General features: G+C 44.1%; 4 protein-coding genes across 18 annotated transcripts in view; 2 read left to right on the forward strand and 2 right to left on the reverse strand.

Annotated features, from left to right (window-relative positions):
- The window catches only part of rapgef1b (Rap guanine nucleotide exchange factor (GEF) 1b), a 60,509-nt gene extending 44,514 nt beyond the window's left edge, over positions 1-15,995 (forward strand). For 12 of the 15 annotated variants that reach the window (XM_061799500.1, XM_061799508.1, XM_061799509.1 and 9 more), the window contains 13 exons: positions 1,454-1,536; positions 2,146-2,251; positions 2,729-2,804; positions 2,873-2,957; positions 3,611-3,703; positions 5,048-5,233; positions 5,310-5,394; positions 5,493-5,587; positions 5,682-5,760; positions 5,847-5,948; positions 7,014-7,111; positions 7,187-7,315; positions 9,028-11,324. In XM_061799500.1, the coding sequence (XP_061655484.1) occupies positions 1,454-1,536; positions 2,146-2,251; positions 2,729-2,804; positions 2,873-2,957; positions 3,611-3,703; positions 5,048-5,233; positions 5,310-5,394; positions 5,493-5,587; positions 5,682-5,760; positions 5,847-5,948; positions 7,014-7,111; positions 7,187-7,315; positions 9,028-9,178 (1,368 nt within the window). In that variant the 3' untranslated portion in view covers positions 9,179-11,324. Of the gene's footprint in view, positions 1-1,453; positions 1,537-2,145; positions 2,252-2,728; positions 2,805-2,872; positions 2,958-3,610; positions 3,704-5,047; positions 5,234-5,309; positions 5,395-5,492; positions 5,588-5,681; positions 5,761-5,846; positions 5,949-7,013; positions 7,112-7,186; positions 7,316-9,027; positions 11,325-13,130; positions 13,199-13,275; positions 13,418-15,858 lie in introns of those variants that run through there. The other 3 variants (XR_009792084.1, XR_009792086.1, XR_009792085.1) reach the window with 3 other exon arrangements.
- uck1 (uridine-cytidine kinase 1) lies at positions 11,295-15,236 on the reverse strand. Its single transcript, XM_061799527.1, has 7 exons — positions 15,076-15,236; positions 13,780-13,939; positions 13,299-13,395; positions 12,764-12,906; positions 12,604-12,698; positions 12,479-12,527; positions 11,295-12,155 (listed from the first exon to the last, which is right to left on the reverse strand). Exons 1-7 carry the CDS (start codon positions 15,166-15,168, stop codon positions 11,965-11,967), a joined length of 828 nt encoding a protein of 275 aa, XP_061655511.1. The 5' UTR covers positions 15,169-15,236; the 3' UTR covers positions 11,295-11,964.
- dnlz (DNL-type zinc finger) lies at positions 15,371-17,841 on the reverse strand. The gene is made up of 3 exons (XM_061799528.1): positions 17,383-17,841; positions 16,520-16,659; positions 15,371-15,974 (listed from the first exon to the last, which is right to left on the reverse strand). Exons 1-3 carry the CDS (start codon positions 17,698-17,700, stop codon positions 15,815-15,817), a joined length of 618 nt encoding a protein of 205 aa, XP_061655512.1. The 5' UTR covers positions 17,701-17,841; the 3' UTR covers positions 15,371-15,814.
- A 304-nt stretch (positions 17,842-18,145) lies between these two features.
- On the forward strand, positions 18,146-26,751 carry lrrc8aa (leucine rich repeat containing 8 VRAC subunit Aa). The gene is made up of 3 exons (XM_061799513.1): positions 18,146-18,282; positions 20,079-22,215; positions 23,416-26,751. Exons 2-3 carry the CDS (start codon positions 20,089-20,091, stop codon positions 23,689-23,691), a joined length of 2,403 nt encoding a protein of 800 aa, XP_061655497.1. The 5' UTR covers positions 18,146-18,282; positions 20,079-20,088; the 3' UTR covers positions 23,692-26,751.
- The last annotated feature ends 1,116 nt before the right edge of the window (positions 26,752-27,867 follow it).

Below are 27,867 nucleotides of genomic sequence, written 5' to 3' on the forward strand. Positions count from 1 at the left end.
CTAAACACTAAATATTACCCCTATAAAGACAAAGCTTTACCCCAATCGAAATAAAGTATTATGACAATAAACACAAAATATTACCTTTATAATGACAAAACGCTACCCAAATGAAGACAAAATATTACCCCTATAAATACAAACTATTACAACTATAAAGACCAATTATTACAGTGGTACTAAAGACAAAATATTACCGCAATAATCGACCACTGTGGCTCTCCTTTCCCCACATGCGAGGGCATTACAGTAAGTATGCCATTAAAAAAAAACCCATGTAAAAAATAATAATATCGCAATAAACTGCAGATTTCCACAATGTAGCAGTATATTTCCCAATATTTTTCCCACGGACACACTGCCGTCATCCCACTTCCTTACGGCAGAAAGCGGAACTTTCCCAGGTTGATTTACGATTCTCCCCCCCAGCAAGGCTGAGGAAAACGGCCGCTTTTCCAGGCGTTGTGGTTGTGGGCTTGGGATCGAACTCCTGAAGCGGTGGCATTGCGACGAGACTGTCGCCAGCATGGCTTCTTGACATCGGGACTGGCTTGTACGCTTTGCGCCGTCACGGCCGCCACTGCCGCTAACAATGCTAACCTCCGAGCTAACACCTCATATGTTGCTGCTAAAAAAAAAAAGAAAGGAAAAAAGACATCTAATTGTTTTTTGCAGTTTTTCAGGCCCTCCCCCCAATACTCGTGCATGTGGGACAGTTGCTGTTTGTGGTTGTCGTTTTTCTCCTTGGTGTTTGGGCTGAACTGTGCATCATTCGTTCTTTCCACTTTATATGCAATATGCATGAAAAAAGTGACTCATTATTTTATTATTTGTGTCTAAATCTGACACAAAACATGCAAATATTAGGCTTAGATCAAAAATACAAAATTGAGAAAATTGAGTCTGATTTTTGATGTTTGCCAGAAATTACAATTCTTTCACCCTGAAATTTGATGACTTTAGCAAAACAAGCTAACTTATCTTTGCTAAGTCGATTAAATGTTAAAATCAAACTCAGTCCTGTGGCCTGTTTTTCCATTTCCAATTATAAAAAATGTTTCATATTTTTGTTGTTGTTAGATTAAATAAAATAATGAGTGACTTTTTAGGTTTTAGTTGTATTTTTTTTCGGTTGCCAATTGAAAGAAGGAAAAAAGAAACGATCCGCGGCTTGTGAGTTGCCTTTGGCGTTGGCAGGGTGTGTACTGTAGCATGTAGTGTTGGGTTTTGTGTAAACGAGACACGCGGGCGTTTGTAGTCGTACGTCGGGTGTCCTCTAGTGGTGTCCTCCCGCTTTTGGGTGTCATCTAATGTTGTTGTTTGTTTGTCATGGGCGCATCAACTCAGTCTAAACCAAATTGTGTTGTACGTAATGTTACACCCCCCCCAAAAAAAAAATTATGTTTTTCAAGGGTCCGTGACGCGTTTGAACATTTCTTTGCCTTTCTATCAGGAAACCATCGCCGATGACATGCTACAAGACCCCGCCCCTCCGATGCCATCCACCAATAGCAAAGAGGCTACGGAAGTGGAAAGGTAAAAAGCATTGTTTCAGCCTGGGAAATGGAGTTTAAGGTACAGCAACAACAACAACGTTTCTACTTTAAATTGCAATTATTAGTAAGTCATTAACAAGTTTTATTACAACTTTGGTCTTGTATAAAGTTGCACTGTTACAAAAATATAATAATATAATGCAAAGTATTATATTACTGAAAATATTTCAGGAATAAATTCATGACAAATACTGTACCGAGAACTAAGTGAAAATATGGCAGCAATTACATTTTAAGAAAAGAAAATCGCAATTGTACAAAGGGAATGTCAAGTTTTAAGGTTATGAGAATAAAGTTAGAAAATGAAGTCATAATTTCCTGAGAAAAAAAATACTCGAAATGTGGGAATAATATTACAAGAGAAAACCTATGCGGTTTTGTGACAGTAAAAAGCTGGGATTTTATGTCAAGACGAAATCATAATATATCATATAGATAATAAAATTGTACTTTATTCTCAGAATACTTTTACTTTTTCTCCCAAAAAATACTTTTCTCTTAACGATAAGCCATTTCTCAACATAGCAACGCTATTGTTATAGTTTATTGAAATTGATTTACAGTGGTTTTTTTTGGGGGTGTTTTTTAGAAGGCAAAAGTCAGCGGAGTCGGCAGAGGACAGCGAGGAGAACGTGGACGAGCTTTCCCTCATCGATCACAAGGAGATCATGAGCAGGATAACACTAAAACAGGAAGTAAGACAACCGAAACCAGTTTTTTTTTTTTTTTTCTTCTTCTTCCTTTCCTCTTTCTGTTTTTGGCCACGCATCTGCGACGGAAGCGCGTCGCGCCCAGACATCAGCTTTATTTTATCCCCTTAGCTCAGCACGGGCCAAAGGTCACTGGCAAGGTTATTACAGTGAATGAAAACAGACAAATTAAAAACTATAAGTGGGGGGGAAAAAAACATTTTCCGTAACTGAAATAGAAATCAAAACGACAGTTGAAAAAGCGATAACTGAAACTGCATTGTCTGTTTGCAAAACCAAAATAAACTACCTATAGTTATTTATGGGTTATATTTGCCTATAGATGCCCGTATAGTACATACAGTAGATAAAAAATAGTTAAATAGTACAGTATAAATGTGAATTCCTGAATCCCAAAAGGAGAATATGTGGGGGTTCACTGTATTATAACCTTTGGCACTGGATGTATTTATTCCCCCCCAGAATGATGACGGGCCGGATGTGCGTGCTGGATCGGGAGACATTTTGTTAGTCCACGCCACAGAGACGGACCGCAAAGGTAAAGATGAATTATGGCGTGTTGTTGTCTGTCACTCACTCAACTAACAAGCGATCTCTTCCCCACAGATCTCGTTTTGTACTGTGAAGCCTTTTTGACTACATATAGGACGTTTATAACCCCCGAGGACCTCATTAAGAAGCTACACTACAGATATCCTCTCACTGTTTGCCGCCTTTTGATATTTTTGGCCTCCATTTTACCGTGGCAATAAAGGTTTACGTCTTCTGCCATTACAGTGAAGCCCCTTTTTACCTTCTAGAGACACGTGTGATTGGTGGAAATCCGCAATATAGAGAAACAACACATTTTGATTATTTTCTTTTTAAAAAATTTTTTTTAAAATTTTACCCCACCCACAAAGAGGATCAATTTTAGAAGAAATGTTACTTTGTACGACAGACCAAAGAGCAGCCAGCACTGATGTATTTTCTTCCAAATCCTGCCGACAAAGTCAAATGAACACGGCGGACGCGTTCGTTAGCTGTGGGAGTGCGGAATCAACTCGTTCACTCAACGCGCATATATCTTCACAAGTGCCGTCTTATCTCGTGTACAAGGGCGGCGATCTCACTGGGTCATCTTGACCTCGTCTATCTGAGCCAAAGTGAAGATTTTTTATTTATTTTTTTTCCCCCCAATTTGGCACAACCTTGTACTACAACTGAAGGCGCGCAAAAACTCTGCTTTAAAAAAAAATGTGACATAGCGGGGCTTCCCTGTACTTATTTGTAGGTTTCGTTTGGTTTTAATAACCCTCCAAAAAACATTCAATATAATTTTGACCTTCCTTGACCACAAAGCACATACACAAGCTTTTGCCATAGTCCAGACACGTTCAAGAAGCGAGTCAGCAAGAATACCTTCTTTGTCTTGGTGCGTGTGGTGGACGAGCTCTGGTGAGTAATCGCATTCAATGCAAAAATGATGCTATTATACACAACTCAAAACGTTCGGGGTATTGGACTTTTGGGTGAACTTTCACTATAACCTTTACAGGGGAATCCAATTTGACCTTCCGGTGTCTTTTTGTTCCTCACTAACATCAGAGAAAGCCTCGAACAGGACACCGGTAAAAACAACTCACACATAGACGCTCAATTAGATCGTACTCATGACACAATTAGTAAGGAAGTAAGGTTAACCAAACCATGACACTATTAGAGATCAACCCATCCAAGATTGAGCAAACAGAGAAAGTTAATTATCCCAAATTACTGTGTACTTTGCTCATTGTCAAATAGTGTCTCCAAGGAAATGCTCGGGAATAGTTCTGCTGCCTTGTGGAATAAATTCTTTGTGATCAGCTCAGCTCGGAGTTTTCTTCCTTTCATCCCTGCCTCTGGGAACTTCGGGGATTTTTATATGAAAATGTCCAAGGATGTGAACTTCTATGTCTTTCTGTGACTCTTCAAGTCTCTCTCTATCTCAACTTGCTGATAACCCTCAGAGCTCAGTGGCCACTTCCCTCTGAGAACATCCTGTTTGAAGCCTTGTGACTTCTGAGCTGAACTTATAGTAGAAATGTGACAAGGGTTCCCCAAAATGAGAGTCTGGCACCATGCTGAACGAGTCTGGTTGGAATGGACGCTTCGACCTGAGTGCAACGCACCAAGAATTTTGAAAATTGGATGATGGGTTCTGGAGAAATAGATCTGCAGAATCTGGTTTAAAAAAAAAAAAAAAAGCCTTCAAATTCGATTAAAACAGTATAACTAGATTATTTCTCAAGATGTTTCCTCGACGTTTTGGTTCAGTCTGCTAATCGAGGAAGCTCTTCTCTGATTGGCTGACAAGTTTCAGTTCAAAATGTCCACCAATAAGATGGTACGGGCCGAAGGTCCGAGGGCTTCTGCAAGTCTACGCATCAGAGTTGCCGTGACGTTTCAAACAGCCTCACTCGCCCTAAAAACTCCACTTAAACAGTGTAAATAAAACGTTGTTGATTAGAAGAGCAGTCGAATCGGTTATGTACTTCACTCATCAATTGTTTTTTCGTAAATGTATTTATGGAGGGTTTTAGAGGTGTTTGAAGACATTTTTTTTTTAAGAAAATGCCACAGAGATGGCGGCCACTTGTCATGTTGCTACTTATAGCGCGTCACTCGCGTCTTGCAACAGAGAGACGGGAGGAGTCACAGAAAGACATCCAAGTAGATGTCTTCAAAGTTAAGCCTTTGACGTTCGCTGACGCGAGGTCTAGCGAGGTGGTAGTTTCCCTGACGATCGGTGTGTGCTGCCAGCCTGGTGGAGCTGACGGAGGACATCCTGAAGCAGCTGATGGACCTGGTCTTCACGCTGGTCTGCAACGGGGAGCTGAGCTTGGCCCGGGTCTTGCGCAAGAACATCCTGGACAAGGTGGAGCAGAAGAAGCTGCTGCGCTACACCAACTCGCTCAAGCCGCTCGCCGCCCGGGGCGTCTCGGCAAGGTACGTGACCCTGCGCGACCCCGCCGCGTCCTTCGTTGGGACGATGTAAACCGGTGCGTTCGTGTCGTCCCGCCAGGCCCGGAACGCTGCACGATTTCCGCAGTCACGAGATCGCGGACCAGCTCACGCTTCTCGACGCCGAGCTCTTCTACAAAATTGAGGTACGGCAGCGGATAAATGCCTGGCGCTCGTGGCAGTTGAGTGGAATGCTGTTGACCAAATAGATGCTGATTTTTTTGTTTGTTTGTTTTTGTCTCAGATTCCGGAGGTGTTGCTTTGGGCCAAAGAGCAAAACGAAGAGAAGAGTCCCAACCTGACGCAGTTCACAGAGCACTTTAACAACATGAGCTACTGGTGAGGCATAAGAAAAGCAGCAGTGGGCAGCTGCTTCCTGTCACTTCCTTTCACTTCCTGTGTGTTTTAACGCACTGCTCTCGCTGTCCTCCAGGGTGCGCTCTCTAATCATTCAGCAAGAGAAAGCCCAAGACCGAGAGAAGCTGCTCCTCAAGTTCATCAAGATCATGAAGGTGGGATGTCCAGATGACTCTGTGCATGTCGTGAGACTTTTTTTTTTTTTTTTTTTTTTAACTCCTTTCTTCTCTTCTTTGGACAGCACTTAAGAAAGCTGAACAACTTCAACTCGTACCTGGCCATCCTGTCCGCCCTCGACTCGGCACCCATCCGGAGATTGGAGTGGCAGAAGCAGACGTCGGAGGTGAGCACGCGTAACTTTGAATACTTTATGATGCAGTGGGGACTTGAGATACCAGTCGGGCTCCAACTAACGATTATTTTAATAATCGATTCATTTTGGATTTCAACATTTCAAATATCCGTCCCTTTATTAAAAAACAGGAGATTTCAAATTAAAAAGTAAACATAAATTGATTGTCACAGTTACTGCTTTTCCCCGTAACGTTTTGATTGAGTAATTTGGTAATCAATTAGTCATTAATCGTTGTCGTTAAGATCTGAGTTTAATTCATTCTGTAACCACATTTGTAACTCAAAACACTCGTATCTCAAATCATCTTTCCCCTTTTTAAATGAATAAACTGCCATTAATATGTTTCACCCTCCACCCCCCCAAAACAATATTTTTTGTAACGGGTGTTTTAAAAAGGAAAACAGCACTCTATCGTATTTTGTTTTATAAAAACATACAGTAATGACATAACGAAATACACTGTAAAGAATTGAACAGTTTTTGCTTCAAGTTTGTGGAATGGGTAGCTCCTTCTGCTGTGCACACGTTGGCCACCTGAGGGCAGTATATTACAGACATGGATGGATATACAGTACACAGAGACAGTGACTCCTCAGTAAGCAGCGGTAATATTTGTCGTTCTTTGCAGAGGATCAAGACTATCTGCCTGTGAGTATTGTTATATTATCTGTACGTGTTGCTCCACCATTTGTGTTCAAACATCTGACACTTAAAGTATCATAACAGAGATAGTATTTGTTAGCCCGTCTATGGCGTTTCTTAGTATGTTTGAGCCAAACTGCTGTTTGTTGTGAAGTGTGTCGAATTGCCTAAGTTCAAGCAAAAAAATCGTCCAACCGACTGCTCGTATCTTGAAAAATCTGGTCACTCATATCTCAAGGCACGACTGTAATACGACTGGAGTAAACGATGGCTTCAAATATCTGCGACATGACAGTGAGCAGTGATACAGCTTTTAGCCCGAAATTAGATGGCGGAAAGCCACCTCCAAATTCTATTGTACAGCAAAACCCTGTTAGAATGTTTTATCACTTTTTTTTGTCCTTCCGTCAGGGATTGGAGGAATATTGCACGTTGATTGACAGCTCGTCGTCCTTCCGGGCATACCGGGCCGCTCTGGCCGAAGTGGAGCCTCCCTGCATCCCGTACTTGTAAGTGCCGTTCACCTTGAATGTATTTGTTTCTTTTTTCTTTTTTAACCGCCACGCTCCGCTTCAACCCCGCAGGGGTCTCATCTTGCAGGACCTGACCTTTGTCCACCTGGGTAACCCCGACTTCATCGACGGCAAAGTCAACTTCTCCAAGCGATGGCAGCAGTTCAACATCTTGGACAGCATGCGCCGCTTCCAGCAAGTGTACGGGACCACTCAGCACATCCGTTTACACTCATTTGCTAACCAAAACAGTAGCATGTAGCCAAGCATGTAAACAGCCACTCAGATGAGTTACTCAGTGTTAGTGTTATTTGTTTCGCCCAGGCTGCCCAGACACACTTATATTGAACCTGTGAAGTGAAAATGTATCGTGAAAATCTGCCATATATATATATATATAAAAAATATATATAATTTTATCCCTCCCTCAAATTTATTAATCCACTTTTTTCACAAATTTCTCAGCACTTGGTTTTACTCCATCCATCCATCCATTTTCCTCCACTTATCCGAGATCAGGTCGCGGGGGCAGCAGCCTCAGCAGGGAAGCCCAGACTTCCCTCTCCCCAGCCACTTCCTCCAGGTTTTCCGAGGGGATCCCGAGGTGTTCCCAGGCCAGCCGGGAGACATAGTCTCTCCAGCGTGTCCTGGGTCGTCCCCGGGGTCTCCTCCCGGTGGCACATGCCCGGAACACCTCACCAGGGAGGCGTCCGGGAGGCATCCTAATCAGATGCCCCAGCCACCTCATCTGGCCCCTCTCAATGCGGAGGAGCAGCGGCTCGACTCTGAGCTCCTCCCGGATGACCGAGCTTCTCACCCGTTCTCTAAGGGAGAGCCCAGACACCCTGCGGAGGAAAGAGCTATAATACAGAGGCCACCAAACCGGACCCCCTCTACGCCTCGGCTGCGCCTTGAAATTCTGTCCATAAAAGTTATGAACAGAATCGGTGACCAAGGGCAGCCTTGGCGGAGTCCAACCCTCACCGGAAACGAGTCCGACTTACTGCCGGATATGCGGATCAAACTCTGACTCCGGTCGTACAGGGACCGAACAGCCCGTATCAGGCGGTTCTGTACCCCATACTCCCGAAGCGCCCCCACCCCCCACAGGACTCCCTGAGGGACACGGTCAAACGTCTTCTCCAAGTCCACAAAACTGGTTGTAGACTGGTTGGGCGAACTCTCATGCACCCTCGAGGACCCTGCCGAGGGTGTAGAGCTGGTCCGGTGTCCCACGGGCAGGACGAAAACCAAACTGCTCCTCCTGGATCTGAGATTTGACTTCCCGACGGACCCTCCTCTCCAGCACCCCTGAGTAGACCTTACCAGGGAGGCTGAGGAGTGTGATCCCCCTGTAGTTGGAACATACCCACAAATCGCAAGTCCGATGACACACAAAAGAATGTAGTTTAATGAGAGCTAAGTCAAAATATGAGAATTACATGTTAATTTCAATTTAATGAGAATTTTGCTTTAAAATGCTCTCACTTGCTTTTTAACTGTAACATGTAAGAGGGAGCACGTAATTTTTCTTTAAGTAGTTTGTTTTTCGATAAGTTCTGAAAGATGATGAAAATAAAATTTCACAAGCACTAAAGCTAATTTTACCAGCAAAAATCTTTCATCAAAGGAAAGAATATGCGCTTTTCTTACTGTGGCGCGGCCACTTCCTTCTTCTTGCTGTTAATTACGCTGCATTTCTTCAATATAGCTCAGTGCTGCCTGGAATGTTGTGGCACAACTTGGTACTACATTGAAGGCACACAACAAAATTTTGCTTGCCTGTATACTGTAAAAAACAAACAAACAAAAAAAAAACATTAAAACCAACGATGGCTTAAAAATCTGTGTTATGGTGGGATTCACTGACCTGTGAATTTCATGTTTCTTTGCGGTTTTTTTTTCATTTCCAGTCACTACGAGCTGAAACGCAACGACGACATCGTCTCCTTCTTCAACGACTTCAGCGACCACCTGGCCGAGGAGGCGCTATGGGAGCTCTCGCTGAAGATCAAGCCGCGGAACATCGCCCGACGCAAGACGGAGCGGGACGAGAAGACTTAAGCGGCGCCGTCACCCAAGCACCGCAAAAAAAACTAAAGACATGACCTCCAACTGTGCTTCAATGACACTAACTCCACTTCAACAGACCCGCCGAATTGGGCGCTTTTTACTTCGGCGGGAGCTAACGGGAGATCGGTTGCAGGAGAACGATGAGCGTGAGCGAGGTTTACAAAGAGCCGGCTGGGAGACTTATTCTTACTGGAAGGGAGCGGACACACAAAGGCGGAAATAACCAAAGTCTGCTCTCTCTTTTAAAGTGGAAACGGTCGGCCGAGGGTGTGACACTAAGGTGAGAAGGTCCATTACTCCTTCACGTTTTTTTTTTTTTTTTTTTTAACTTTTTTATTATTATACTGTATATTGTCGCTGTCGGGTGGAATCCTAGCTTCTCCAAAATCACAACTTTTCAGGAAATAAAAAGTTACCAAACAGCGCATCGTTCAAGTTGTACTTATACTGCTACCGGAAACCGTTGCGCTTCAACATCAACACCCCAAAATCATGTTCAGTCGCTAATTGGATTCACTAAAAGAAGCTAATTTATTACGTATAAGTTTGCGCTCACGCCAACCCCCGGGCAAACGACCGTGATCTTTCCAAAGTCTTTCTCAAAGGTCGTTAGATGCATTAGTGATGCAATAAATAACCCGATGAGCTGACTAAGCAGTACGGCAGGCGGAAATGATTCTGCTCTCAAATGTACCTTCTTGGCTGACTCGCTTCCTTCTGCACCGAAGCATTCCAGCGATCCATTTTTCACAAAGCCGGCTTACTCAAATGTATCTAACCTTACTAGTTTCATTCGTTTTAGTGTCTAAAAAAATATCCGGACTTTCAAGCTTGAGGCTACAAGATGCTGCACAACTCCCGCAGCGTGAGCAGGAGGCGGAGTTTTACGACAGTTTAAGTGTCCAAGAGAGTTAATAGTTTTTTGGGGGTAAAATGTAATTGGGTAATAATGCGCAAAACAACAGTTGACGTGGGGAAAAAAACGATAGTATCGATTTGTGGAAAAATATGAAATTGACCATATTTGGACATGCAGAGTTTCCGCCAGACAGCGACGATAAAAATATACTACTCGCAAAACGTTTTCTGGATATTGGGTTTTTAGGTGAAATTTCAGGATGAACCTAAAATGCACTATGACCTTTTACAGGTGAGCTTAATTGGACCTTTTGTAAACCTTTGAAGCATTTTGATCCATGAATGGACCAATGCATTTACGAGGAGGTCTACTTCTACGCCTTTCTGTGACTCTTCCAGTCTCTCTGTATCTCTGTTGCAACCTGTTGATGACGCTATCCACTTAGCGGCCACTACGCATTGGCGAGGATTCAAACTAGGGCTGCAGATATGGAATATTTTCAGAAACAAGTCGATTAATCAGATAAAAGTATATTTTGGATTATTACACAAAAATAAAGCACATGTGAGGTGGAGGTCCACTTGGGGTCACCATTACAAGAAAAGGTACAATAGGTACTGAAACATTCAAAAGTTAGGCATTTAGTTCACCTGTGAAGGTTTTATAGTGCAGTTTAGGTTCATCCGGAAATTTCGCCCTGAAGCTCACTATCTCTTACTTTTCATGAGTAGTGTAAATTTATATCTCAGGTGCCATTGAATTGGTCACCTGAACTCAAGCACGCCATCCCCCTCAGGACAGCAGCGCCACCTACTGTGAAGTCCTGCGTTGAAGGGGGGAGGTTTGTTTGTTTGCTTGTGTAAGAATCACGTGTGGTTATGAAATGTATTATATACACACGCCGCTCCTTTTGTTCTCGAAAAGGACGTTTGTGCTTAGGAGGAGAACTCGGCCGTCTCTCCCGCAAGTGCCATATGTGTGCGCACTCAAAAAACGAGAGGGGGGGGGGCGGTAAGAGAAATGACTAAAGATGCTGTGATCTGTTATGTCATGGTGTGCTGTGGTCATGTGTATAAAAAAAAAAAAATTACAAACAAAAACACAAACAAAAACACAATCATGTCATGTTCGGGGGGGGGGCTGAGTGAAGTCGTTTGTCATTCCAAAGTGTAAATCATTTCCTTTTGTCTTTGGGAGACCAGTCAGAAGAAACGCGTCACACTGTGCCCTCAATAAAAACAAAACAGGTGTTTCTATACATGAAAACAACATACTTTATTATTATTTATCAATACTGTGTTATTGACACACACTCACAAAAAAACAAACATGGGAAGTGATGAATCCATTAATCATTTTTAAAAAAGCACTCTCTCACTCTGGGTTATAACTTGAAATATATCAACAATATGCGTCAAACTCAACAGTGGGGGAAAAAAAATCTACTTCACCTTATTATTGTAACTAATGAGAAATTGACAACAGGAACATGTGCGTAAGGTTGCAAAATTCCAGGAATTTGGAAACTTTCGATGCAAGCATTTACACAATTCAAACAAAGTCATTTGAAGTGGAAATTACAGTATTTCCTCAAATAATGACCTCCACTTGAAAAGATGCCATGCCTCAAATAATACAGAGGTGTGTCGTCCACTGGACTCATTCACTGCCATTGACGTCTTTCGAATTATCCATTCTAACTGGGAGGGCTAGAAATACCTCGCAAGGTTTTTTTAATTTCCTCAAATAATGAATAGATGCCGTCCCGTAATTATTACCGATGTGTGTTGTCAGCTCAAATGATTGCCATAAATTACCGGACATTTCCCACCTGTGTGTAACAGCAAATTCCCAAATCAAATCAAATAAGGTAAGGTCTTGGGAAATAGCGGCAGAAGCTCCTGAACCGTGACGGCGGCTAGTGGGGCCGCGTGCTGGGCTCCGGTAGCACCCGCTTGCCCCCCGGGTTGGCGCCGGTCTGCAGGTCGCACTCGTCCGTCAAGGACCCCTTCAAGCTGCGCCCCTGGCCGTTGACGGACGCCCGCTGCCACTTGCAGATGTCGCCGTTGAGGATGTCCTGGATGTGCTGCACGATCAGGTTGATGGCCACTGGAGGCAAGCAAACGTGTTAGCCGAAAGTGCTATAGTTCCTCAAATATTGGCCTCTGCTCAGATAGATGCCGTGCTGCAATTAATCATCGGGTATGCGGTCCACTAAAATAAATGCCTCACCATAGGTACTCGTGCCACTAGCGAGCTGTAATTATCTTTATTATGTATGTTTTTACAGCGGAAGTGGTCTCCATAAAGCTTATATTTACGGCTTTTGGATTTACAGAAAAAATTAGGAGAAAGTCATAGATGTCTTTTTCTATGACTAAAATCAAGTTGTTCTACAAATATTTTGTCCTGCCATAAGAAATGAGTCTCACCCATGTTGTCAACTCCCCTGGGAATGATGACGTCCACATACTTCTTGGTCTAAAAGGAAGAGAAAGGGAGGAGCGGTGGGCAGCTGTTAGGATGAAAAAAGCGGCGCACTGGAGCTCACGCTTACGGGCAAACAGAACTCCTCGAAGGCGGGCTTGACAAAGGTGGTGTACTGCGACAGGATCTGCTCCAGGTCCCGGCCTCGCGTCATGTCGCGTCGCACTGACAAAGCAAAAGGATGAGCTCGACAACAATCCAGAAAAGAAATAAGAACCCCACCCCCGTACCTCTGCGAGACAGCCGCACGTCCGAGTCGGTGTCCACGAAGAGCTTCATGTGGAACATGTCTCGCACTTTCTGCGGGTAGAAGACCAGGATGCCCTCCAAGAGGACCACGTCGGCTGGGTAAACCGTGATCCTTTCGTCCAACCTGAACGCAAAGATGGACAGCCTCAAAAAAAAAAAAAAAAAATGTTGCCAACATTTTTCCGTGTTAGGGCCATTCACGCATTTCCTCAAAGACTGGCCTCCACTCGAATAGATTGTCCGCTTTAACCGTTAAGCACCTCGTGACCAAATTTGACGTAGAAATCACAATGTGCTGCATTTCCTCAAACAATTTCTTGAAATGTTCCTGTATTTCCTCCTCCGTAGACTTCTTCTTTTCAGCCTTAGTAGAAGAACGTGAGACGAGATGATCTCCAAGCCTTGGAACATTATTGGTAGGTTTCAACTTCTTGTTTTTGTTACGATGCTGAAGTTGTTGTTTGTGTTTTGGCTGACTCTCGCCGTGTCATAGAAGGCTTACGCGCGAGGTCTCACCTGGAATGGGTGACAAAATCGTACGTGGGGACTTGAACCACCCTGGCCTCAACGATGTCCTTCAGCGTTTTGTACATCAGCTCGTTGTCGAAGGCTTCTGCAAGATATAAACAACAGCAGCATTTGACCATTACAAAAGTGCCGTATTCCCTCAAATAATGACCTCCGCTCTAGTAGATGTTGCACCTCCATTAATATCCAGGTGTCCTCCGCTTAAGCATATTACCACCAGATGACTAAAGAAAGTCGTTCGGCGTAGAAGTTGTAAAGTGCTGCATTACTCAAATAAAGGCCTCCACTGAAATAAGATGCCATAACTCAATAAATAATACCATGGTGTTGTCTACTTAAATAGAAGCCACCTTCCGTCCAAAGAAAAGCTTTCGGCGTGGAAATCGCAACGTTTCGTATTCCCTCAAATAGTGGCCTCCTCTCTAATGGATGCCACGCCTCAATGAAGTTCCGTGTGTGTTTTGTTTACCCGGGTGATCGAAGTTGTACTGGCCCTTGAGCGCTTTGGCCTTCTGCTCAGCGGTGAGCACGCGGTAGAAGCAGTCCTGGCTGATGATGGCCACCTTCCTCTGGTGGTGGTCCACCTTGTTCTGGCCCAGCAGCTCCATGATCTTGGCACACACGGTCGACTGGGATACCCCACAAACAAAAGCATTAAACAATGACTAGAGGCAGTTATAGGGGAGGAAGCCATAATACCCGGCAAAAACCAGCGCAAGCACGAGGAGAACATGCAAACATCTACACAGGAAGGCCAGCGGTGGAATTCGAACATCCAACCCGTGAGGCGTACATCCTAACCACTGGGACGGCATGCTGCCCTAAAATTATTATTATTTATGTCAACCTTTATATCCAGGACACACACAGGACTCCAAAAATGTGCTTTCTCTTTCTACAGCAATAATTAACACAAATTAAAAACGGAGAATATTTAAAACTAGAGAGAATGAATTAGCAATGTACACAGTGCAGTAGTTTATTATTTAGATGTGGAGTGTAATACATAAGCAATATGTTTAATACAATGTTACTAATACTGTACCATTAATAAATACATTATGAATTGAAACCCAAGAGTTGTATTTAGTTATTTCTTTTCAGAAAACGATTTAGTTGATTGTTGACCCTTGACCAAGGTCTGCACTCTCCAATTCCACAATTGTAATAGTTAATCATCTGAATATATTGTATCTATATATATGATTTCTTTTCAATTCAACTGTGTTTGTAAAGCACTTTAAAAACAACCACCCACGGATGGAAGCAAAGTGCTTTGTACAGATATTTTACATAAAACAAAACGGTAAAACGCGTTGAAAACACAAGTAGATGCATTCTTATGCAGAGTTGAAAGCCAAAAAATAAAAATGGCTTTTGAAGACGAGTTTACAAAAAAAAAATATTTTTGAGAATTAATAAAAAATATAATTAAAACCACCATGATTGCTAATATTGATAAAATGATCAAACTTGGTATTGTATAGAATTGAGTCGGTGCAGATGTACCTAATGTTCTGTCCGGCGGCTCATGTATTGCTTTAAATTCAATTCAAGAAGCAAGCTAGCTTAAGTCTTTAAATTGAAAACAGGAAACATTACAAAACAACGATGACAACAAAAGAGATTGTGTGAGATAAATATCACAAATGCAATAATGTTGGTGTTATAACCAAGTGGGCGGAGCAACTGACTTGACAGTTTGGGCGATGCTAGCCGGGCTAATGCTAACGCCTAGCGCCGCCGGAGCTGTCTCGGAACAAACCTTCCCGCTGGCGGTCCCCCCGCTGACGCCGATGAGGAACGGCCGGTGGTGCGGCCTGTCCCCGGCCTCCTCTGCGGCTGCGAGAGCCGCCATCGCAGTCCGAACAAGAGGGGTTGTTTTTTGGGGGGGGGGGAGGACGGGGGGAGAGGAGGGGGGCGGCAACGAAAGACGGGACGTGCTAACCAAAATACAACGTCAATTGAAGATTTACAATAAAGATTGTTTAAAAAAAAAAAAAAAGTAGGTCGCATTCTCGCGAGACGTGACGAGACATGTCAATTATGTCACGTGGGCGGGATGGTTTATACCTTTATTAAAATTGCACAGCTGACAGTACATTTAACGGGAATTACAATCGTGCAAATTTAGAGCGGGACATGACATTTTAAAGGAGACCTCTCTTAGGGTTTTTCTGGTAGTCCAAAACTAGCGTGGCGATAACCAAACTTTAGACCAAGACCTGTTCTGAGCTGCCGCGTTTGAATTTGGAGTCGTCATGTTCTTCCAGTGCTTATGTGAGATTTCTCCAGGTACTGTGGCTTCCTGCCACATTCCAAAAAAATGATGCATTTTCACTTTGCGAAATTGTCCACTGATGTGAATATGATTGTGAACGCTCGTCCATACGTGTCCGCCTCTCAGCCAAAGTCTGTTGGGATCAGATCCTGCTCCCCTGCAAGCCTAACAAGGATAAGCGGCCGGTATAGAAAATTACCAGCTGACTAGATCATGCATGTATTCATGTATCCTTATCCGACTCCTTGTTTGCTGTTTCCTGGTGAGGAGGACTACGCTGTCGTTTCTCCTGGCCGGGCTGGGTCAGGACCACTTGGAGAGCGTCGCCTCCTCCCAGCCTCTTCACCGTCTCTCCTTTGGCGGCCAGGATCTCCTCGATGTTCCTGACAACGTTCACACACAGCATATCGAGTAAAACTCAACCACTTCAATGCACGACGTACAACGAAACGACTGGGGAGACATTTTAAGTTCTGCTTTTAGGATGGAATGTTGGACTTGATAACATTACTATAACTACACTAAACCCCCGTTTATTGTGGTGTTACATTCCGGACTCACCCACAGTAGGTGAAAGTCTGCATTATGGAGACTATAAAAAGTTTTGTAAAATAGTTCTAGCTCTCTTAAATGCTTTACAAACATTTCAACTTCTTAAAAAAAACAACAACTCTTTTTAAAGTATTCCTGAGCACCTGTTGTCACTCTCTCACTGTAATGAAATGGGAGACAATCAAATAACATCACTTTGAAGAAACCAAAAAAGATTCCATAAACGGTCGCTTAAAAGTCAAACGCAATACATAGCGAGGGTCGCGAACGATGAAACATGATATAGCGAGGGTTCGCTGTGCTATAATTTCACAACTAGTTCACTATAGTATCATTTCATAAGTCCTATTTTATTTGAATCACAGTCCCAACCAACCTCTTCCCTTCCAGATCGGAGAACCAGCCCAGATTGTCAGCGATGATGTGGTGATTCTTGCATCCCGGGCACGTCACGATCACGACCCCGTTGTGATAAGCCTGCTTGGAGATCTCCTGCGTGGATCTGCTGCTGCACACCTATGTGGTCACAGGGGCAGCCCAAAACGTCTCATCAAAACTGTTTTCATAAAGTTTTCTTATTTTTTTTTGTAAAGCAATTATGATTGTTTTAGTGTTAATTTACATGCTTGAAAACATTAAAATGCTTCATCTATCACGATTGTTGAGTGCTCCCCCTCTCTTCTCGTACAATGGACAATTCCATCATATTAGCGCGCATGTGCAGACTTGATTTAGGCTAACAAAACACACTTGTCAGCATAATTGTGAGGATAATGAAGCTGCGTTATTCCAGTGGAAAAGTGAGAAGGAAAAAAGGTTTTGATCAAAACTATCAGAGGTTTCAACCTTTTTGGAAAGATGTCGAATGTGCGTAAGTGACAACAGCAAGAGCAAGACACTGGTTCCAGTGGCAGTACTGCTGTCAGTGTCAGCCAATTAGGATGCATTAGCGATGAAATGGGGTGATGCTTTTTCATCACAAGGATATGAATATTAAAGTGTTTGAAATTCGAAACTAGATGTAAATGTTGCTTGTTCTTATCAATAACAATAAGAGTGTTGAGGTCATGTACTTGTTATATAACCATCAAGAAGGATTTTAAGGACTTAATGTAGTTCAGGAAATGAGGAATTTTCTCAAATTCAGTTTTTTGTTGATGTTAAAAAAAATATGAATCAAAATCTTTGCAGAACAAGGGCCATGGGCCCCTTAATTGATCAAAAACAAACAAAAAGTACCTTGCAAGTGTACACCAGGTGGTAATGTGTTGACTGGATTTTCCCAACAGCCTGACTCGAAAAGCATCTCCAAGCGGACTGCACTCTTTCCGAGTGTTCCTGAAGATGACCATTACTACTCAGGCCCAAACTAGAGCGGCTCGTTGTCGGCGGCGCCGCAGGACGGCAGCGGGGATAAAGTCCGGAAACCGACGAACGACATCGCGAAACCTGCGAGAAAGTCACAATCGTTCTCGACATTTGTAACGACTGTAATCGACAGAGACAGCCGTGGAGCGCCATGCCAGAGACGTTGTTTACGTCGCGTTTTGATGACATCACAGGCTGAATTCATGTATATTTACAGTAAAGAGGAACTACCATTTATTCATTTATTTTTTTTGTTGCTTTTTTTAAAACTACAAATAAATATGTTACTTTGCATAGTTCGACATCGATCTCGACATTTTTAACGAACGTAAATGCGTTTGAACCAAAGGGAGCGACGTTGTCATTGTCAACTTAAGAATGTTAAACTTGCTTACAACTCGTGCGTGTCGTTGCGTCTTCGTAACGTCACAGTGTATCTTTACTGTCCACTTCCGGTGAGTAGTCGTGTAAAAGTGAAGCCACGTTGGAATCGACCCGCACAACCACAACAATATGCTTTTGTTTTGGAAAAAAAAAAGAAACGCAGCTCCGAAGAAATGTACTACTTCCGGCAGGGGCCTTGGCGGACCAATCAGCGCCGATCACGGAGAGGACGCTTCCGGAGCCCGTTGCCTTCCGCCTTGTGGAGCTGCTGCTGCTGACTATCTGGGTAGCCACCCGCCGAAGCGGTGTCGTCGGGGCTGCCTCCGAGCTGAGAAATGTGTCCCCGACGCGTGGGAGAGGTGAGAGACAGCGGCGTCCATAAAAGCGGTGAGTTTTTAATCCCCTGGAAGTGAAGAGAGCAGGAAGCGCGGATAGTGAATCACTGCTAGCTTATGGGAAGCCGTGTGAGCATTTCTTCGCTTGCTTTAAAGAGTACAAGGGCTGTTTTACGGGTAACTATACTAGTACCACTGGGGTATTACTACGACCTTAAGCTGGATATTAACAACTGTCTGCTACTATTTGCATACACATAGTGCAGATGTTAACTACTGCTCACTTTTGCCTCACTAGTAACATGCAGTTTTTATACCAGAATGTCAAAATTGTCCTAGTGTGCAGAAATGTAATAAAGCAGCAGATGGCAGTAGTGGAAAAAAGTTACTAGTAAGATGCAGTTCTACTAGTTCGCAGTATTGTCTTACTAGTGAGGACAAAAAGCTATTGGACCTAAAGATGGATATCAAGGTTCTGCTAAGGTGGCTTTCAAATATGTCAACTACCTCCACTAGTAAAAAAAAACCCCCCAAAAAAGTCAATTCAATGCCAACAACGCCACCAGTTTTATAAATAATATAATTTTGCAATTATGTAATATAAATAGTATTTCCACAGAAGAAAATAGCCTTTGCTTGAAAGGCGTCACATGAGCTTGTGATGTCACCAGCGTGTCATGAACCAGTTTGACCTAGTTAAAAAAAAAAAAAAAAGTCTGACCTGCTGAATAAACAGTTGAACATTGCATTATGTATTTGCGCTATGAAGAATGTAGGAATCATATAAAGGGGAAGTAGTGCAGTTTGACACCAATAACCTAGACAGAAATTTTAACTGCCGTTTTATTCCACCTTATTTCATTGTCACGGACCAATGGGACAAAGTTGAGTCCTGGGAGGTAGTAACAGAGGGAGGACAACACAATTTCTGTGTAAAAGGCAACGCCTGATAAATGCTAGCTCTTCTGATGTGGCACTTTTGCGGTATCTCTGTACGAAAGAGGCTAAAGTTTGCTCGGAACGTGGGTGGTGGTTTTTTGTGTAAAAGGCAAAGGCGGATAAATGCTGGGTCATATGTTCCAGCTCTAGTGCATCAATTTAGCGGCATCTCTGTCTATCTCTGTGTAAAAGAGAGACGGGTTAACCACAAGTTTGGGTGGTAGGCTGGGTTGTGTGAAAGGCAAAGGTGGGTCTTCTGATAACGGTGATTTTGTAGGATCTCTGAAAGATGCTAAAGATAACTGCTAGTTTGCCTAGGTGGCTTGGTGCTGTGTTACGGCAGAACAGCCAAATGCCGGGTAATCTGTTATTATAATCATTTTAATTTTATTACAATCCCTCTTATTAGGGATATGCTGATAACAATATAAGTGATCCAATACTACTGCACCGATACAGCTTTGCCACTCTGACATACAAATTCCGAGCAGGGGGATTGGGAGCCATGTCAGCCGTGTGGAGATACTTTAAGGTAAAAAAAAAGCACTCATGATTGACAATGAGGCACTCTAAAGCAGCCATGGAAGCCTGAAGCCCTGGTCCACAAACTGGTTGTCAAGGTGAAGTTTAAAAAAAAAAAAAAAAAAATTCTACCCTCAACGCTCTTCTGTCTTTCTCTGTGACGTGCGGGCGCTCACGGCCAATAACAAGGTGCTCAAAAGCGGCCACGCCAGCAAACTATCCGAAGGCAAGCTGTATCTATAGGGTTTAAGTCTAGCTAGCTAGCTACCTACACATCGCAAATGCGACACCTTTGATGGCTGGGTTGTCTTGCACGTAAAAGGCAAAGACAATAAATGCCGGCTGGGTCTTCTGAGGCTAATCAGCCGCTTGTGTGCGCCCCTGCAGGCAAGCCATCATGATTCCCATCACAGAGCTCCGGTACTTTGCCGACATCCAGCCGGCGTACCGTATCCTGAAGCCGTGGTGGGACGTCTTCAACGACTACATCTCGGTGGTCATGCTGATGATCGCCGTGTTTGGCGGCACGTTGCAGATCACACATGACAAGATGATCTGCCTGCCGTGCAAGTGGGTCACCAACGACTCGTGTGATGCGGCGCCCCCCCGCGGCGCCTCGGCCCCGCCACAGGGGGAGCCCCGGGGCATTCAGAACGAGCTGGACCGCCACCAGTACAGCTATATTGACGCCGTGTGTTACGAGAGCAAGCTGCACTGGTTCGCCAAGTACTTCCCCTACTTGGTGTTGCTCCACACGCTCATCTTCCTGGCCTGCAGCAACTTCTGGTTCAAGTTCCCGCGCACCAGCTCCAAACTCGAGCACTTTGTCTCCATCCTGCGAAAGTGCTTCGATTCCCCGTGGACCACCAGGGCGCTGTCGGAGACGGTGGTGGAGGAGAGGGACTCCAAGCCTCCAGGGAAGATGAACGGCTCGGCGGACAAGAAGACCCTGCACCGCCAGTTGCCCGCCAGCGAGGACGTGGAGGCTAGCGCGCCCATGCTCCAGAGAACGAAGACCAAAATCGAGCAAAGGATTGTGGATCGATCGGAAACGGGGGTTCTGGACAAAAAGGAAGGGGAGCAGGCCAAGGCTCTTTTTGAAAAGGTGAAGAAGTTCCGGATGCACGTAGAAGAAGGAGACGTCATCCACCGTTTGTATGTGCGTCAGACCATCATCAAAGTCATCATGTTTTTGGTGATCATCAGCTACGCGAGCTACCACGTGGGCTACATCCGCTTCAGCGTCGTGTGCATGGTGGATACGGAGAAGCTGACGGGCTACAGCACCTTCTACTGCGCCCACCCGCTGGCGACGCTCTTCAAAATCCTGGCGTCGTTCTACATCAGTCTGGTGCTGGTGTACGGCCTGATCGCCATGTACACGCTGTGCTGGATGCTGCAGCGCACGCTCAAGCGCTACTCCTTCGAGGCCATCCGCGAAGAGGGCAGCTACAGCGACATCCCCGACCTGAAGAACGACTTCGCTTTCATGCTGCACATGCTCGACCAGTACGACCCGCTCTACTCCAAGCGCTTCGCCGTCTTCTTGTCGGAGGTGAGCGAGAACAAGCTGCGGCAGCTCAACCTCAACAACGAGTGGACGCTGGAGAAGCTGCGGCAGCACATCTCCAAGAACTCCCAGGAGAAGGTGGAGCTGCACCTGTGCATGCTGAGCGGCATCCCCGAGACCGTGTTCGACCTGGTGGAGCTGGAGGGCCTCAAGCTGGAGTTCATCCCCGACATCACCATTCCGCCCATCGTGGCCAAGCTCCCCAACCTGCGCGAGTTGCGGCTCTACCACACGCCGGCTAAAATCGAGTCGGCGGCCCTGACGTTCCTCAGGGAGAAGCTCAAGTCCCTGCACATCAAGTTCACCGACATCAAGGAGATCCCGCTGTGGATCTACAGCCTCAAGAACCTCAGCGAGCTGCACCTGACCGGTAACCTGAGCGCAGACAACAACCGCTACATCGTCCTAGACGGGCTGCGCGAGCTGAAGAGGCTCAAGGTGCTCCGTCTGAAGAGCAACCTGTACAAGCTGCCACAGGTGGTGACCGACCTGAGCACGCACCTCCAGAAGCTGTCCATCAACAACGAGGGCACCAAGCTCATGGTGCTCAACAGCCTGAACAAGATGGTCAACCTAAGCGAACTGGAGTTGGTGCACTGCGACCTGGAGCGCATTCCGCACTCCATCTTCAGCCTGCACAACCTGCAGGAGATCAACCTGAAGGACAACAACCTGAAGACAATCGAGGAGATCATCAGCTTCCAGCATCTTCGACGCCTGGTGTGCCTGAAGCTGTGGTACAACCAGATCGCCTACATCCCCATTCAGATCGGTACCCTCAACAACCTGGAGAGGCTGTATCTCAACAAGAACAAGATCGAGAAGGTGCCCAGCCAGCTCTTCTTCTGTCACAAGCTGCGCCTCTTGGACTTGAGTCACAACAACTTGACCAGCATCCCGGCTGACGTGGGCTTGCTCCAGAACCTGCAGCACTTTGCCGTCACGGAAAACCGAGTAAGGAGCACTCTGTAGGCCCGTGTAGACTCTCGGTCATCCGGGTCATGGTAATCCACAAAAGTTGAATGGAGGCAACTGGACTCTTCATGTTTGTTGAAGACATTTCACCGTAAGGTCCTTAGTGAACCCCTCTTCCCATGTCATGAAAGTATGTTTTGACGGCTTGGTATGCAAAACGGTCATTCACAATCCACGCCTGGCAACAACCACCACCACGTCATTGTGACCACCCCGATGAGACATACCCGCCAGAGATGTATAATAGACATTCCACGTAAAATTTATAACTGAAGAAGCTGAAACGTTTTCAACAAACAAGAAGACTCCAGTTGTCTCGATGCAACCTTAAGGACCAAGATGCGCCGTGAAGAGCACAAATCCAGGGGTTCACTGTATTCGTTTTCTACTCAGTGCAAGGTCACCTTCATTTTTCATCATTACGAGATTATTTATGACAGGATTTCATCATTCCTGCCAGGATATCAGATCTCTTTTTAATCCATCAGGTACAGATATTTTTTCATTGGATAAGTTTTCCAATAGATACTGGTAACACTTTTGACTACTCATACTGTGGCCTATTTACAGTGATCTTTTGCATTCAACTTGATCGGAAACTAAATCAGATATAAAACAAAGACGTTTTCTGTAAATAAAAAAAAAATATTGACCTTGTTTTTCAAAATAATTTCAGCGCGATTATGGAAACCTCCTTTTTAGAGACTGCCGCCTCCAGAGATAGTCGATGGGGGGGCCTCGTCAGAGACACATCCTAAATGTTAGCGTCATAGCGGCCTTGCCAGCGGTGAGCCCCAGCCCCATTACGACCAGTTCTCAAAAACAGAATTATCCATTTCACTCTTCCGTCATTCTTGCCATGACGTGAGCCCAATCACGACTGAGAATGAGGTGCTTTAAGCTGACCCACCTGTTCTGAGAACCAGTTCTGGAAAAGAACCATTTTTAGTTTCCTATCCCAATTCACAGTACACAGCACTTTTCAATACTCTGCAGTATGTTTATCTATATTATATGCCTGGTAAAACCATTTTGTTTAGAAAAGAACTATTTATGGTCTCAATAGTCAGATAATGTAACCCCAGAGATGAATTGTGGCTCACTATATGATTCCTGAGCTGTATGAAATGTCTACCAGACCTGCGTTATCTCTGAAGTGGTACGCCTTCCTCCACCCAGATCGAGACGCTGCCGATGGAGTTGTTCCAGTGCAAAAAGCTGCGTGTGCTGCAGCTGGGCAACAACTGCCTGGAGACGCTGCCGGCGTGCGTGGGCGGGCTGGCCGGCTTGACCCAGCTCGAGCTGCGCGGCAACAACCTGGAGGGCCTGCCGCCCGAGCTGGGCGAGTGTCGGCTGCTGGAGCGCAGCGGCCTGGTGGTGGAGGAGAAGCTGTTCAACACGCTGCCGCTTGAGGTCAAGGAGCAACTGCTAGGCGCAGACAAGGAGAAAGTGTGACAGCTTTTTTAGTTTTTTATTGCTTTGCGAAGGTAAGTCGAGGCCGTGCACCTTTTTTTGTGACGTGAGAGTCACAAATGGACCTTGAGAAACCTTAAATGTCCCTCACGCATGCTCCAATTCACCGATTGTGTGATCTTAACACTTTTGGCCTTAAAAGTCAATAAGAACTGTGTCGCTTGGTGTGTGGTGTGCCACCCGGGCTCTGTGAAAAGCCCCCTTTTTTGTATTTTTAATCAGCATGTTTGAGTCTTTTTCTTTTTGCATGGACTATTGCACTGCTTATGTGTCAATGGACCGCATTACGGAGTCTTTATGATCCAATCTGTTGAAATGGAATAAGACAAGGGCTGTGTTCGGAACCTTTCACTCATTCCCTACTCCCTTTGTATGTAGTGGACTATATAGTTCACTCGTCAGTCAAATGAAAAATAGTTTTGGAATGCTACTCGGATGTGCCCTTAACTGATTCATTGTCGTGGACGTTTGTATTTGTCAACTGGCATCCAACCATATACTTCCACCAGCGTTTATCTGTCAAGTATGTTTTTCAAGTAGGCGTGGAAGAGGGTCTCACCCAGCAAAATGAATACAAAGCATTTTATGTCCTCCTGTGTTGCGATCTGTTGCTGCTTTGGTATCGGCGCAATGCAATTACGTTTTGTGGACACAATCTAGGGGATAACCTATATTCACTACACATTCCTACAGCCCTACAACCTAGCCAACTCACTATGTAGGGCACTATATCGTGGATAGGGAGTGATTCCCAACACAGCCACGTTTACGTTATGCCAGCCTTCTTGATTTTTTGCTTTCGCAAGCTAACTTGACATTTTTTGCTCCTTTAGAGGCAATTGCGTAGTGAAAGGAATGTTTTATAATGCAGAGAGAATGTGTGTTATTGATTCATCAGGTCCACTGCAGCCTTGATTGAATTATTCCACGTGGCTTAGCATGCTGCTAACACAGCCTTAAATTCAGTTGTTTTTTTTTTTAAATACAAGCTTTACAAGTTTGCAGTACTAAACGTTTACTCACGAAAGGAATGCGCTCCTACAGTTGCCTGATTTTTGTGTATTTATTCTACTATTAAACTTTTGCCATGTTTGAGTAAGTCAGTGTTTGCTAACCTTAATTGAGTCAAAACATATTTTCAATCAGAAAAATCTCATGGCACACCAGCAAACCAAATTATCACAAATGTAATGAAATAACGGTGATCTCATCTCAATTTGCTCATAAATTTACACACTGCGCGTTAAATGTGGTCCTGGTTAGTTGAAAATAAAGTTATTCTGTTGTATGAATGGCAACAGGTGGATACATATCTTAAATGGACCTTCTGCCATCTAGTGGAAGAGCTTTTAATTGTCCTGGCTGTCACTATACATCGCTGGCATGGATAGATGAACATACATAATTTCTAGTGAATAAATGAAAACCTCTGTAAGGTGAAAATAAATTTGAAATGCTCGAGACGAGTGTTGTTAACAACCCTGCCAGTTTCTGCTGAATGCGCTGAAACAACTTCCCGCTCAGCTGTCAGCTGTTAATCCAAATTAGAGCATCTTTCTTCTCCCTACGCAACCGTACGCCTACGTTGGGGCCGCAAAAATATGAAGCCTCCGGTGGCCGGTCGTAGCGGTACTGTTCCATGCTGCGACAACGAGGCGCTCTAAAGCGGCCGCGCTAATGCCAAGCCCCTGACCACATTACGCCGGGGCTCAGAGGCTGCGTCTCTGCAGCCCGTGAGCATGAGACAATGCACGTGTTTGATTGACAGCTGAAAGTTGCGGGGAGGCGGGGTTTTCAGAGCATTCAACGACCCGCCCACAGCATCGGCAAGCTGAAAGAATGTCTCAGTGCCTGATTTCGCGTACTTTTTTTTTTTTTTTTTTTTTTTTTATTATTTAAATTTTTTGGGCCTCTAAAAAGGGTCTTTAAGAAAAATTGGATCGTTTTCACAGTCAGTGTTCAAAGTCTTTTTTTTAACATTCTTATCTGGTATGAAAGCGTAAAATAATTTATTTGATTGTTTATTTAGCACAATTTAAAAACAGTGCAAAGATGGAATCAAGCTGGGAGAGCTTGCACAGGATTGAATCACTTTATAAGAAAAGTGTAAAGAAACTGCAAAACTAAGGCACCTTCATGACGGGTGCGTGCGCACTGATGAACTTGGACGGTCCGCCGTACAACGGCAGCTGTGCTCTTTACAAAACAAAAAAAACGCTCTTCACTTCCTGCTACCGTGAAGGTCAGTCAGCGGTACGCAGGAAGTTAATGATTCTTGTAAATCGCCTACGCCCGTGCGGAAGGTCTTAAAGGGGACGCACTATTTAAAAAGTTTGAATTGCTTGCGTACAAAAAGTTGCCTGCCCACCCAGCAAGTGTGACAATAAACAGTAACCTGAGAGGAACAAAATAACTGACCCACAGCGACTTTCTCCACACGTGACATGATCAGCTAGGCTCAGGGAAGATCCAGAGCCGCTTTCGAAACCAAACTGCCAAACTAGGCTCTGTATGAAACACTTCGCATGCGTAGGCACTATCTTAAAGAAATCCCCAAAACCTTCATAAGCTACTAGGTAAGCAGAGCTGCGTTGGCCAAGGCAGTATTTGTGCTTTGGGATTTGTCAATGCGCCACATATACACAGCATATTGTGTAAAGTGCTGCCGCCACGAATTAATTTAATTTTATTTGTTTAAATTATTTTTTTACGTAATTGCTGCTGTTGAGCTCCCCTTCAACAAGTAGAAGTTGTTGCCATGGTAATTGGCTTAGCAGTATTTGGGTGGGGAATGCTCACTCCTTGAACAGGCAGGACAAGAAATTGTGTGAAGTGTGCTATAATTCTTTTTGGATGAAAGCATTATTAAAACACCTTGGAACTGTTTTTACTTGTGAAAAAACAATGTTATGTTTCCTTTTTGTTAGTGAAAGGACGCCATACTACTAATGTGTAGTAAATGTTTTTGGAATGTAAATTTAAATGCCTTTATTGGTTGCACTTTTTGTACACTTGTGACACAATAAACTGTTTTGACACTGAGATGTTGCAAAGAGCTACTTTTTATGAATGTTCTGAACTCCTGTACATGTATCCATTGCATATATGTGCACCAAATTATTTAACCAAAGTATGATTTCTTTAGTCAAATTCTAACGTGAAGAGAAACGCCATAGATGGGCTAATGGAAATTAGCATAGATATCACTGTAACAAAACTCATAAACAAATGCTGCTTAATACACGGATTATATACACAATTATACTCGCAGGCTTTTTTTTCTGCTGTGTGGAAACAAGAAATTTTAAAATGACAAAATGCTACTTATTTTACGAGGTTTCTCTTCCAGTAAAGCTCAGTGCTGCCTTGCACATTGTGGCACAACGTGGTACTACACTGAAGGAGGCAATTTAAAATTCAGACGTCCGTATTCTGTAAAAATTAGGGTTGTCCCGAGCCAATCGCGTGGTGGCAAATCAGGGCCAATTTAAAAATGTTCAGTAACTTTAATTTTCAGAGGGTGCAAGAGAACAAAGAAATCCAGAGTTACCAAGATATTGGACAGAAAGTTTATCCTACGCAATGTCAACATTCATATTTACACGAACGGAAAGCTGCGGAAATAAAAGTAGTGCAAACTGATAGGGAACGTTCAGGTAACGTGAGTTGTCGTGTGCCTGCTGGTACTAGTGGCTCCCGTAATGTGGAACTAGTGTCTTGTGGCAGGGAAAGCGTCTGCAATTTGGAAAGCGACAACAGTGCAACAGCGACTTGTAATGTACGTGAAAGAATCACTTGAGTGCAGTTCAGTTGTATTGAACTTTTCACTTCAATTCATTTGAATTGATTCTTTAACAATTGGTTTATTTTTTAAAAATATTTATTTAGGTACAATTTTATTTAGCCCAACGCGTTTTTTTTAAACAGCGTTAATGTTCAAACTACATAATGTTACCATGGTTTACAATAATATAAAATATACTTTTAGTACGCTTCTGATGGTGGTACTTGGTGTCAAAAGTTTGAGAATACTTTATGCATAATAATGTACAGGTGTGTTAGTAAATGGGAACAAAAAAAATAATAATAAACGAAATGGCCACCAGGGGCGCTATAACACTCATAGTCGCTTCCAATTTTGCTGTGTGAGCATGCGCG

The sequence above is a fragment of the Phyllopteryx taeniolatus genome, chromosome 15, assembly GCF_024500385.1.
Source record: "Phyllopteryx taeniolatus isolate TA_2022b chromosome 15, UOR_Ptae_1.2, whole genome shotgun sequence".
Lineage (NCBI taxonomy): Eukaryota > Metazoa > Chordata > Actinopteri > Syngnathiformes > Syngnathidae > Phyllopteryx > Phyllopteryx taeniolatus.